The sequence below is a fragment of the Haliotis rufescens genome, unplaced genomic scaffold (genome assembly GCF_023055435.1).
Source record: "Haliotis rufescens isolate VD_foot unplaced genomic scaffold, xgHalRufe1.0.p SCAF_39, whole genome shotgun sequence".
NCBI lineage: Eukaryota > Metazoa > Mollusca > Gastropoda > Lepetellida > Haliotidae > Haliotis > Haliotis rufescens.
Genome location: NW_025964101.1, coordinates 1,124,118 through 1,136,023, shown reverse-complemented (window position 1 = coordinate 1,136,023; position 11,906 = coordinate 1,124,118). Strand labels below are relative to the sequence as shown.

At 43.6% G+C, this 11,906-nt stretch overlaps 2 protein-coding genes across 2 annotated transcripts in view; one reads left to right on the top strand and one right to left on the bottom strand.

The window, feature by feature from the left end:
• Positions 1-2,768: 2,768 nt before the first annotated feature.
• LOC125372228 lies at positions 2,769-4,006 on the bottom strand. The gene is made up of 2 exons (XM_048381456.1): positions 3,180-4,006; positions 2,769-3,000 (listed from the first exon to the last, which is right to left on the bottom strand). The coding sequence occupies exons 1-2, from the start codon at positions 3,428-3,430 to the stop codon at positions 2,784-2,786; spliced, it is 468 nt and encodes a 155-aa protein (XP_048237413.1). The 5' UTR covers positions 3,431-4,006; the 3' UTR covers positions 2,769-2,783.
• Positions 4,007-6,460: 2,454 nt separating this feature from the next.
• The window catches only part of LOC124123687 (amiloride-sensitive amine oxidase [copper-containing]-like), a 40,465-nt gene continuing 35,019 nt past the window's right edge, over positions 6,461-11,906 (top strand). The window contains exon 1 of the mRNA XM_046486853.2: positions 6,461-6,856. The gene's annotated coding sequence lies outside the window, so the exon portion shown is untranslated. The remainder of the gene's footprint in view (positions 6,857-11,906) is intronic.

Sequence of the window (11,906 nt, the reverse complement as noted above, 5' to 3'; positions counted from 1 at the left end):
CGTAAGTGCTCCGGATCGTCACCAGACGGTCTACCTATATAATGTAGACCAGTGACAATAGCTCGGGCAAAGCAGAGGTCGTCGTTGTTTCTTACTTGAACAATAGAGGTTTTCTTGAGTAAGAAGTTCTCCAGTGTTACAGCTTTTTTGGCGGTCAGCCGACCACAACCGAACCCGACCCTGGCCGGGTTGGCCACGTGAAGAATGTTCATATCCATACGGCCATCGGGTTGAAAGTCCTTCTTGGACTGGCTCACTTTATCCATGGCAGCAATAATGGAATTACCATTTACTGCCTCTAGCCTGTTGAAGGGTACGTGTATTGGGGCATCCAGAGCAGGATGCTGTATGCGTAAGCCTAATCTGTCCCCGTCATGACCACCTGTAAAGAAACAGATGCGTGCAATAGCCCAGTGTGCAACGGTATGAATGCATGGCGCATTAAATATGTGAGCTGATTATACACGTGTTTGACATATGGGAGGGGGTTACTGTAATATTAATACCTTGTGCTTACAATGCTGTGATAGGATGGGAGGGTGAGACGGAGTTTTTTATTTATTTTTTTATGTAACTTACCAACATGCTCTCTCACGCGCTGTAAGACGTCATCAAACACTGCTGCTAACGCCTGCTGGGTGTTTTGCAGAGGAATATTGTCCGTGTGCAGACATAGGGAGAAACGATGAGTAGCTGTTTTAAATTTTTTGCTAACCATGGAATCCTGTGGTTCGAGTGTGTAGGCTGCTGTACTATGTGTGTCCACACCATCGCCGACCCCTCCATGCTGAACTGCCGAATTGCAGTTGCGGTTCAAAAACACACTAGCTATGTCCATCAGCTCATCTTTCACCTGGCTGTCCGCCACTTCTTCCACAACATCCACATTACCCTGCAGAATATTGCGTAAAGTATCCTCACACTGCGTTATGATTTCACCATGTGCAGTTTCTCCTACCTGCATAGGTATGGCTAATAATTCCTGCTCTATAGCGGGATCGTTGACGATATTCAAAAACGCAGCTTGTAGTGACGGTGGGAGAATGGCATTGTCATCATCATCATCATCAGAATCATCAGCAACATCATGGCCATGTTGGGCATACGAGGTTGAAGGCTGTGGCTCCATATTGAGATCAAGGTATATTTTACTATTGTTTTTTGTTTTTAGAATTATTGCCTGTGTACAATGTAAGTGTACATGGGAAGGTAGCTTTGGCGGCAATGGTGTTTATGGGTAGGTATGCAGAGTGAGTATTTGGGTGGGCGGAGTTGCGGTTGATTTATGCATATTTGGGAGATTTGAGTAGCAATGGGTGTATTGAGTAGGTGTGGCCTGAGGTAGCGCCAGGGTATATAGAACCGGGCTGGCTGGCGATAGTTGCCTGATATATTTGCAAACAGTGTTGCTACGCCTGCCCAACGAACTTTGCACCAGCTAGCTGCCGTACCCCGTGTCAACATGCCTGCTTCGACCACCTTCCAATGTCGCCGCTGCCAAACTGATGACCACCACTATACCAAGTGCCCAAATGCCAGCTGCGACAACAACTGCGCAAACCCCTTCGGACACTGGTTCTGGCGCTGCCCCGAGCCCTGCAGCACCTGTGGGAAAGCAGGACACGCTGCACCAAGGTGCATGAATGATGGCACCACTAAACCTGTGAGCGGTAGCAACATCAAGTGCTACAACTGTAAAGAGATGGGGCACACAGCTGGGGAGTGTACGAAACCGTGCGGAGAGCGAGGGTGTGGTAGCACCGAACACACCTCATACACATGCCCCATGCGCATAGCCCGGCAGAAACGTGGGGACCCACCACCCCATTTAGCGGCTTATGACTGCTACAAATGCGGCAATATGGGGCATTTTGCTGCCGGGTGTGTACTACCGTGTAGGTGGTGTAAGGTAGTGATGCAAGGCCATCAGGCCCGTTATTGCCCAAAGCGGGTAAAGGCTGCAGAAAAGCCCGAGACGTCCCAGAAGGGTGGAAATGAGGCAGCCCCTACAACGCCCCTGAAGGAGGAAGAAGACGCCCCAGCTGTTGCTGCAGCTGACACCGTAACGCCTACGAAGATGCAAGGCACCCCGGCCGTGCCCCCACCCCGCCCCTCCAAAAGAAAACGCCCGTCAGCCCTAGTGACCCTGGTAAAGAAACGCCGGGGTGTCATACGTGATAGCAGCGACAGTGATGATGGCGGGGATTTAATAATAATTGAAGATGACGACGTGGAACCTTCATCTGCCCGCCGGGAGCTGAATTACCGGCGTTTAAACCGGTATTGTGATGAAGACCACCAATCGGCAGAAGATGTAAAACTTTGCCATATTTGTAACTACACCACTGAGTCGGAAGAAGAAGGGTAGCTGGAGTGTTTTGCTGCTTCTTAATATAATAAAATTTCTCAGACATATATTGTTTTGTGTACTTATTTAATTGTGGAGTATTTCTTTTTTGTTACTTGCAAAGTGTATTATATACACTACACATGTGTAGGGTGCTACATGCATGCACCCAAGCCATATAGGAGCGGTATTGATGAGTACAGCGTGAAATGAGCAAGCAAGCAAGCAAACCTTTGTGATTTTGACGCGGGGTTTTGTATTTTGAAAGCTTGACACCATTTTGCCATGAAGTTTGTGGACATGCTCTTGATGAGGGTAAAATACTAATGATACAGCGGTTACTAAGGCTGAAACAGGCCACCCTATTTGTAATGAATTAAATAATAACTCTAAAACGGTTTGTAAGCTACATTATTTAATGCATAAATATAAACATTTAGCAGGGCCGGAAATACGCATTCCTTTTCTGTTGATGGAACATCCCCGAATGCATGTTGCCGGCTCTCCCCGGCAGTGTGTGCCCCTCATCTTCGTATATCGTGGGAAGCTGTGTGGTGTTGTGACGGCTTAATTTGAGGGGTGTGTGATCACACACCATTTTTTGTACCGGTAGCTGAAGGCTGAGCAAAAAATCTCCCGTGGTGGTTCTTCGGCTGCAACGAAAAGAAGCCGTGTTTAAACATTGATCATCATATACGTTATTATAAAGCTGCAACGAAAAGAAGCGGTGTTTTAACATTGATCAGCATACACATTATAAAGCACACAAGTGGCGCTCTTGATAATATGCTAAATAATATTACAAGATGCAATAAGGTGTGTTGGCACTTACCGTTCCTTCTTTTCTTCATTCCTGATGTAGATGCGTTCTAGTAATTCAAAATCCACATGCAGCTTCAATATTCCGATGTTGAATTGGTTCAGATGGAAGTAGAGGTGTCTAAAAAGCTCCCAGTTGCTATAAACCTCTACAGCCAGATAGCATAGGATTCTGTGCGCGACTGGGTACATGGCAGTGCGGTTGAGGAAGCAGATTGCTGTAGATTGCATTGTGTGATAGCAGGCTGGGCAGTATTTGGACATAGACCGGTATTGATTTAAATAGGTTGTTTAGATGTGGTTTTATGCAATTTACCTTTTACGCTGTGTGGTTGCATAGAATACGACCCTATAATTTTTCACTGAGTTAAACTTGGTCCTACTGACAAGATGTGAGGGAGGGAAAGGTCGCAGGCAATTACATTACCCGCGTCCACTGTTAAACTGTGGGAGACTGGGAATCATGACCCTGGATGTAAGTACATAATCACCATATGTGTTTGGAGAATGACGCTTACGTGGTAAACCTACTGATAATAGCTACTAGATCAAAATGCCTCGATGGGTTTTTTGTTAATAAATACCATGTTTATGGATTAGTGGTGGTATACCTGCTGTTAATAGCTACTAGGTCAACATGCATTGGTGGGTTTATGTTAATAAATACCATGTTTATGGCTTAGTGGAGATTAAAGGATAACAAAATCAGCATGTGACAGTTTGATAAATGGCCTTTTTAATGAGGGTGATGTACGGGGTGGTGGTTACGTAATAGTGGGCGGGGTGGTGGTTACGTAATAGTAGGCTGGAGGTACGGGGTGGTGGTTACGTAACAGTGGGCTAGAGTGGTAACCTAGCTACTACCGTCAACTAGGTATATTTTTCAAATCTTTTCTTCTTTATAATCAAGGTGCTCAAGTGATTTGTCTTATTACAAGAACCGTCTTATTACAGTATAGCTCTTGATTATCGATCAGATCGTCTTGACTGGCGCCGCCATTTTGTTTGAAGCAGATGCACGTGATACGAGATATTGAATTTCATTGGTTAGTAGGAGGGACATGGGCGGAACATTACTCGTAATAGGCACTGGCCGTGCTACGATCGAGCCACGAAATACCAGCGTCGTTTGGCAAGGGTGGATACTGGACTTTTGTAGTTAGGTAACACCCGTGCCTCCGGAAAATGGGGGAGACATCTTTGTGTTGTCTTTATCTTCCTTTTCAGACTTTGTTTGTTTTCCAAATTTCTCTTTCAGTTTTTGTTATGGTTGTTGAGTTTGATAGGGTTACTATATTACCTGCGGCAGGAGCGATACTTATTTATTATCTGTGGAGGCGGTAGGGTAGCCTTGTGGATAAAGCGTTCGCTCGTCATGCCGAAGACCCGGGCTCGAATCCCAACATAGGTACAATGTGTGATAATTGCGTGAAATTGCTGGAAGCGGCGTAAAACCATAATCACTCACTCACTCCATGTGACGTCACGGAGAAGCTGGGTTGAGGGTGCATGGTGCATTCTGTCTTCGACTCATCGAAACACAATTGTCTCTCTGGGGACATCTGCAGCAGGGCAACACTCTTGACTTGCCACGGGCCTGTCGTCCACGTGTGACGTCACGTCAACAAGACAACCACATTCGGTTGGTGCATCTACGGAATCAATACCAAACTGCCTCATTAACAGCTTAGACAAATCTGGGTTGGGCCAATTATTGGCCATCAATACGCCCAATGTTGCATCCACGTCTCCGTTAGGCACGCCTAGCTCGGTGTAGACAGCATCTGAGGTGCCGGTGACAAGACTGGGACAGAATCTTGTCAACATACGAGCCCAGGTTTTATCTGGACAGCTCTGGGGGTCTTGCAAGAGTCGTCTGTTTTGAAATGGAAGTGTAATGGTATTGGGTGGCATCACAACTCACCATTGTTAATTTGAATGGCGTACTCTACCGGGGCGACATCGGTCGAGATCATGTTCTAACCTTTGTGCGAAAAACAGGGACGTAACGTTTTGTTGCAGTAGGATAATGCCCGCCCACGAATTGCACGTGTTGCACGGACTATTTGAGGCAGCATAACATTGCTGTACCATGGTCGGCTGTTCCTAGACCTCTTCGCCATAGACCAATTCTGGGCTGAGATAGCACGACGCCTACCACGGGATCAGAACCAGCCACTAACGCTAGCTCAGTTGGGCTAATGTTTGGTTGACATTTGGAACAAATTCCACCAGTTTTCAATCATTTGGTATCTTTAATGCACCGCCCCTGTCTGGCCTGTATCAACGCAAAAGGTGGTCACACTCCACATTGACATTGTTAATTGAGTATTTACACCACGCCTACTTTAGGTATTGCTTTTGTCAATGAACTTGTTATGATTAACATTGGTCACACGAATGACCAACTATTTTCAATAACATAACATTTAAACCACTTTATATGAAGCACCTTTACTTCTTTCCGTTAGTATATGTAAGAATGTTAAATACATTTAACAGTGCTTCGGCTATCATTTAACGTAAATCACGGCAACAAAAACTGATATGTTTATATATTTATCTGTATCACAATCCGTCACAAAAGTCCCCCGTGCCGTAAATAACCCATTGATTAGTCAACATAAACACGTGTCATACATCACGTTGTTATGACAAGGCTCGAATCAAGGATCTGGGAACCTAGATAAGTCATATCGACGATCTTGTAGTCTCTCCCAGATAATAGATCCAGACCCTAGATGATATATATATTGAAAGAGTCTGAATGATTTCGAAAATCTAGACTGCCACAACTGTAGGAAATGAAAGTTCAGGGCTCAATTTGAATTTTGATTTTATCCACAAAATAAAATCAAAATTCAAATTGAGCCCTCATCTTTAATTTCCTACAGTTGTGGCAGTCTAGACTTTCCAAATCAATCATATATCTTTAAATGAGAAACTTTATTTCTGGGACTTAATGTAAGTCTAACGATCTTGTAGAAAACACAGTTACCTCCCAGTTACATTATCATGAATAAGAAAGTCTAACTTTTTTCTCGCAATAAAAAAGCCAGATAAAGACTTAAAATAACGTCTACTGCCTGGGGGAACGTTTACTGTCTGAGTAGAACAAAGTGCGATGTCAGTGTATCATGTCTGGCATCGGTAACCCATCTCTGCTAACCTCATAAATATGTTCATGTAATCCACCCATCAGTTGTGACTGGGACCCTCATCTCATGTAACCCAGCAGCCCCAGTCAGTGCGCGTTCGGACACAAGAATCAATATGCGTGTTCCCCGCCGAAACACTAGAGTTGGGGCAGAGTGGAGAAAACAGGCTCGGGTTTCGTGTGGTGAGACGCCTGCCTGTCATAATGTTTGCCGCTTGACTCACGGTAGGATATATGCTTTCGGGTCATTCCGGTAGCTGCTCAAAAACTATTTCTACGTCAGCTCTTTGAAAAGACAGTTCAGAGGGCATCAAAGGCACGCGCCTTCTTTAACAGACTCGCACCAACTGTGCCTCATATCGCTTCGGACATTCGCTTCACTCGGGCGAGTCGGCGTAGCTGGTGATTTATTATTAGGAAGCTTGGCTGGAGCAAGGAATCCCCTACGCTTGCCATTACGAGCTAACCCATTTAGCTCCACGCCTGCCCCGTTTCAAGATCGTCGACTTATAATCAACAGGCTACTTCGAAAAGTAAGTGGATTTAGAACTACTCATTGAATCTCCCATCGGACATCAGGTCAAAGTAAACGCTGGTGTCAAACTCGTGTTTACTGTATCCGCTATTCGTTGGCTGATTGTTGACTGGCTGGACGCCACATCTTTGGTTGGGCGTTGACTCTTGTGGTCTAGTATACCAGTAGACTGTATAGGTCGATCAACAAACTGTGTCATATATATATTCATTAAGTAGCTAGGATATTGATATATATTTTATGTTTATATATAGGCAAGAATGCAATGGGATCAACTTGATATGTCTGTTTCACGTCATCTATCTATAGGCACGTGAGCGTCTGGGTTCTCGTGAAAACCAACAAATGACCTTTTGATTGTCACGTGATACTAATCATGCTAATCCACGAAGACAAACAGAAGTCCATCTGATGCTGATATATTATCGGTCAGTGACTGCCTGTCTGTGACTGGGAATAATATTGGACTATTATCATACTGATACACACGAAATTGCAGCCATGTCTCGTTGAACATTGTCAGCAAATATTCAAATATTCTCTGGGTAGGTGGCATGACGAACGCTGGGAAACCATGGTTGTGGTAGAACAAATGATGTTTGTTTGTTGTTTAACGCCGCACTCTACAATATTCCAGCTATATAATATGTCTGTGCTCAGGTTGTTTGGTGATGGATGCTCCATCCTCGGTTCTCCAGGGTATATTAACTCCATACATCTTGATAAATACCTTGCATGCTTCCACTACTATAGCTTCGTATTTAGCCAATCAAATTGCTCTCATTAGCGACAGACATATTGTGCTAGGAGATATGAGGAATGGAGACTTGTTACTTATCATTATCAAGCATTACTTCGACTAACATTCAGTCTCCATTAACTCCATTAACTCCACGCAATGCTCATGATGTCAGTCACTGGATTGTCTGCTCCAGACTCGATTGTTTACCGACTGTCGTCACACAGCTGGAATAGTGCAGAGTGCGGCGTAAAACAGAAACATTTCTGAAAATAAAGAGATTCTGTAGGGTCACGGTCACCACTCGTCCCTTTCCGTAACTGCAAGAAGAGCTTATCCCGAAATGTCACGAGTGGTCACGAGTTGTCACGAATGCCTCAACTTTATCAACCTCTACTTGGCATGTTACCTTAAATCGCAGAAAGTATGTTAAAATCACGTAATCTAACCATGCCTTCGCTCGATCATCACATACCTCTGTCCTGTTTACAGCCAGAACCTGTCATGGTCAAGTAGACAGCAGGTCAGTTTTGACCAGATTGTTCAAGCGAATACAATATGTTTGTGGTGCAAACAGTTCCTCTTGAACTGGCTAGGCAGCAGATATGTTTGTTAATATATATGGCACTGCCTTGTGTCAAGCAGTGAATGAGGCCTGCTGACAACGCAGTATGAACCTGCTGACAGTTCTACTACAAAACAAGAATAAAGATCCTTCTAGATGGGTACATTTTCTGCAAATTGCACAGGGGCAGCATCCACTGCACTGCTGGCATCCCAGACAGGTTGGGAACGAAGTGATGTTGAGGTGTGTTTACCTCCACACGTGGTTCTCGGCAGGGGTTAATTGTTTCGGTTGCGACTATCACTGGAACCATCTGTTCCCTAGACTTTGCCTGATAAGGCTGCTCGTCGCTATCAGCCGTATCTCCCAGGTTGAGCCCACCAGGCCGATCTGATCCTGTCTGCCGACACCTTCATGGTTACGCAGCTCTCATTAACTTCCAGGTAATGAATGTACGCAAACACATCAGTGTGTGTATATGATATATGGTTATGACTTGTGTCTCACAACCTTTCTGTTTTAAAGCCGGGCGGTGTGTCAAATTCGTATTTCATTTCTATATTTCACAATGTATTAAATGAACACCGTGATATAATAGTATAAGGCTGGTACGTCAAACAGTACAATATCGTAAAAGAATGCGGAGCGAAACCCCAACTGTAAAAAAAACACCCAATGTTAGGGTTGGTCGTTGATGAGAAACAATATATTACTTAAGGTGATGGTCTCTGATCTATATGATCCAAGCAGGTCCTAAAAAACATGTCTCGTATGTCAGCCACGTCTGTCCTTAATACTAGTAACACATAAATATATGTTTGTTTGTTGTTTAACGCCGCACTCAGCAATATTTCAGCTAAATAATCGAGTCTGATCCAGACAATCCAGTGATTGACAACATGAGCATAGATCCAGACAATTGGAATTCCATGCATAAATATATGGACCACGCGGCTCCTTAAATACCTAAATATATGTATGGACCACGTAACTCCTAAATAATACACACATTTATGGACCACGCAGTTCCTTAATGATGCATAAATATATTGACCACGCAGTTCCTTAATAATACCTAAATATATGGACAACGCAACTCCTTAGTAATACACAAATATATGGACCGGTAGTTCCTTAGTAATACACACATATATGGACCACGCAGTTCCTTAATAATACCTACTTATATTGACCACGCAGTTCCTTAATAATACCTAAATATATGGACAACGCAACTCCTTAGTAATACACAAATATATGGACCGGTAGTCCCTTAACAATACAGCCCCTAAAAACCCCGCTCCATGCTCAGGTCTCCAGACATCAGCTGTGTAATAAGACGTCAACAGGCCGGTGGTTAAGGTTACGTCAGTGATAACTCCTGCACATGTATCCGTCTATATTATCTCTGGAAATATCACATGACGTAAGCCCCGACCTCGCGGATATTAAACGGCAGCTATCTTGCTGAGATAATTTGTATAAAATGTATACTCTCTGTAATCATACTGCATGCCATCTAGCATAGCTCTCCATGTGAGCATCTCACCACGGGCAGAATCCATCCCATCGTCTACTCCGTGCTGATGCACTTGTCTACGTAGTGGTGGATCAGTACACCTGCTGCCATGTAACATTGTTTACGCATGTTTCCAACGGTGATCTGCAAGGCCAAGGTCCATCCAGTGCTTTAAAACCAGGTGTCTGTGATCAGTGTAGTGCCTTAAAACCAGGTGTCTATGACCAGCGTAGCCTTAAAGTCCAGGTCTATATGATCTATGTAGTGCCTTAAAACCAAGGCCTATATGATCTTCGTAGTGCCTTAAAAACCAGGTCTATATGATCCACGTAATGCCTTAAAATCCAGGTCTGTATGATCTTAGGAGTGCCTTCAAACCTAGGTTTATATGATCCACGTAGTGCCTTAAAACCCAGGTCTATATGATCTTCGTAGAGCCTTTAACCCTAGGTTTCTATGGTCAACGTAGTGCCTTAAAACCCAGATTTATATGATCTTCGTAGTGCCTTAAAACCCAGGTCTATATGATCGTCGTAGTGCCTTAAAACCGAGGTCTATATGATCTTCGTTGTGCCTTAAAACTCAGTTTTATATGATCAATGTAGTGCCTTAAAACCCAGGTATATATGATCCATGTAGTGCCTTCAAACCCAGGTTTACATGATCCACGTAGTGCCTTAGAACCAGGTTTATATGATCCACGTAGTGCCTTAAAACCCAGGTTTATATGATCCACGTAGTGCCTTAAAACCCAGGTTTACATGATCCACGTATTGTCTTAAAACAAGGTTTATACGATCTATGTAGTGCCTTAAAACCAGGTTTATATGATCCACGTAGTACCTTAAAACCCAGGTTTATATGATCCACGTGGTGCCTTAAAACCCAGGTGTATATGATCCACGTAGTGCCTTAAAACCCAGGTCTATATGATCTTCGTAGTGCCTTAAAACCCAGGTCTATATGATCTTCGTTGTGCCTTAAAACTCAGTTTTATATGATCCACGTAGTGCCTCCAAACCCAGGATTGTATGATCCAAGCAGCTCCTTAAAACTCAGGTTTACATGATCCACGTAGTACCTTAAAACACAGGTTTATATGATCCATGTAGTGCCTTAAAACCCAGGTTTACATGATCCACGTATTGTATTAAAACCAGGTTTACATGAACCACGTAGTGTCTTAAAACCAGGTTTACATGACCCACGTAGTGCCTTAGAACCAGGTTTATATGATCCACGTAGTGCCTTAAAAGCCAGGTTTGTATGATCCACGTAGTGCCTTAAAACCTAGGTTTACATGATCCACGTATTGTCTTAAAACAAGGTTTATATGATCCACGTAGTGCCTTAAAACCAGGTTTATATGATCCACGTAGTACCTTAAAACCCAGGTTTATATGATCCACGTAATGCCTCCAAACCCAGGATTGTATGATCCAAGCAGCTCCTTAAACCTCAGGTTTACATGATCCACGTAGTACCTTAAAACCCAGGTTTATATGATCCATGTAGTGCCTTAAAACCCAGGTTTACATGATCCACGTATTGTATTAAAACCAGGTTTACATGAACCACGTAGTGTCTTAAAACCAGGTTTACATGATCCACGTAGTGCCTTAAAACCGAGGTTTACATGATCCACGTATTGCAATAAAACCCAGGCTTACATGATCCACGTAGTGCCTTAAAACCGAGTTTTATATGATCCATGTAGTGCCTTAAAACCTAAGTTTACATGCTCCACGTAGTGCTTTAAAACCAGGTTTATATGATCCACGTAGTGCCTCCAAACCCAGGTCGGTATGATCCAAGCAGCGCCTTAAAACCAAGGTCTATTTTCTTCCACACAACCCCTTAAAAAATGTTCATCCTTCGTTCATTAAGAATCCCTGTCCATTTGCCGTATGGTAGCCATGTGGTTAAATCATTTGCTTGCACGCCTAAGAAGCGGGTTCAGTTCCGAAAGTATGTATCTCGGTGCCCCCTGTCGTGATAAACCTTGAATATTACATGGGCGAGGTAGCTCACTGGCTCATTCTGTTAATCTTACCTTTTTTCCAAAAAAGATGAACTCTATTTCCCCAGTTGTTTTCCCAGGCTGTATTCGGTTCAAAATTTTGAGAAAAAATGGTCGGAAAATCGTTTTTTGAAAGACACATGCCCTCACTAAAATTGAGCTCGACAGTAAAAGTCATTAGTGTATGCCTCATCTATATCTATAT

Coding starts and splice junctions, on each gene's coding strand:
- LOC125372228 (XM_048381456.1), bottom strand. CDS start 3,430: ATGTCCAAATACTGCCCAGCCTGCTATCACACAATGCAATCTACAGCA. Junction 3,001..3,179: donor AATGAAGAAAAGAAGGAACG/GTAAGTGCCAAC, acceptor TTTTCGTTGCAG/CCGAAGAACCACCACGGGAG.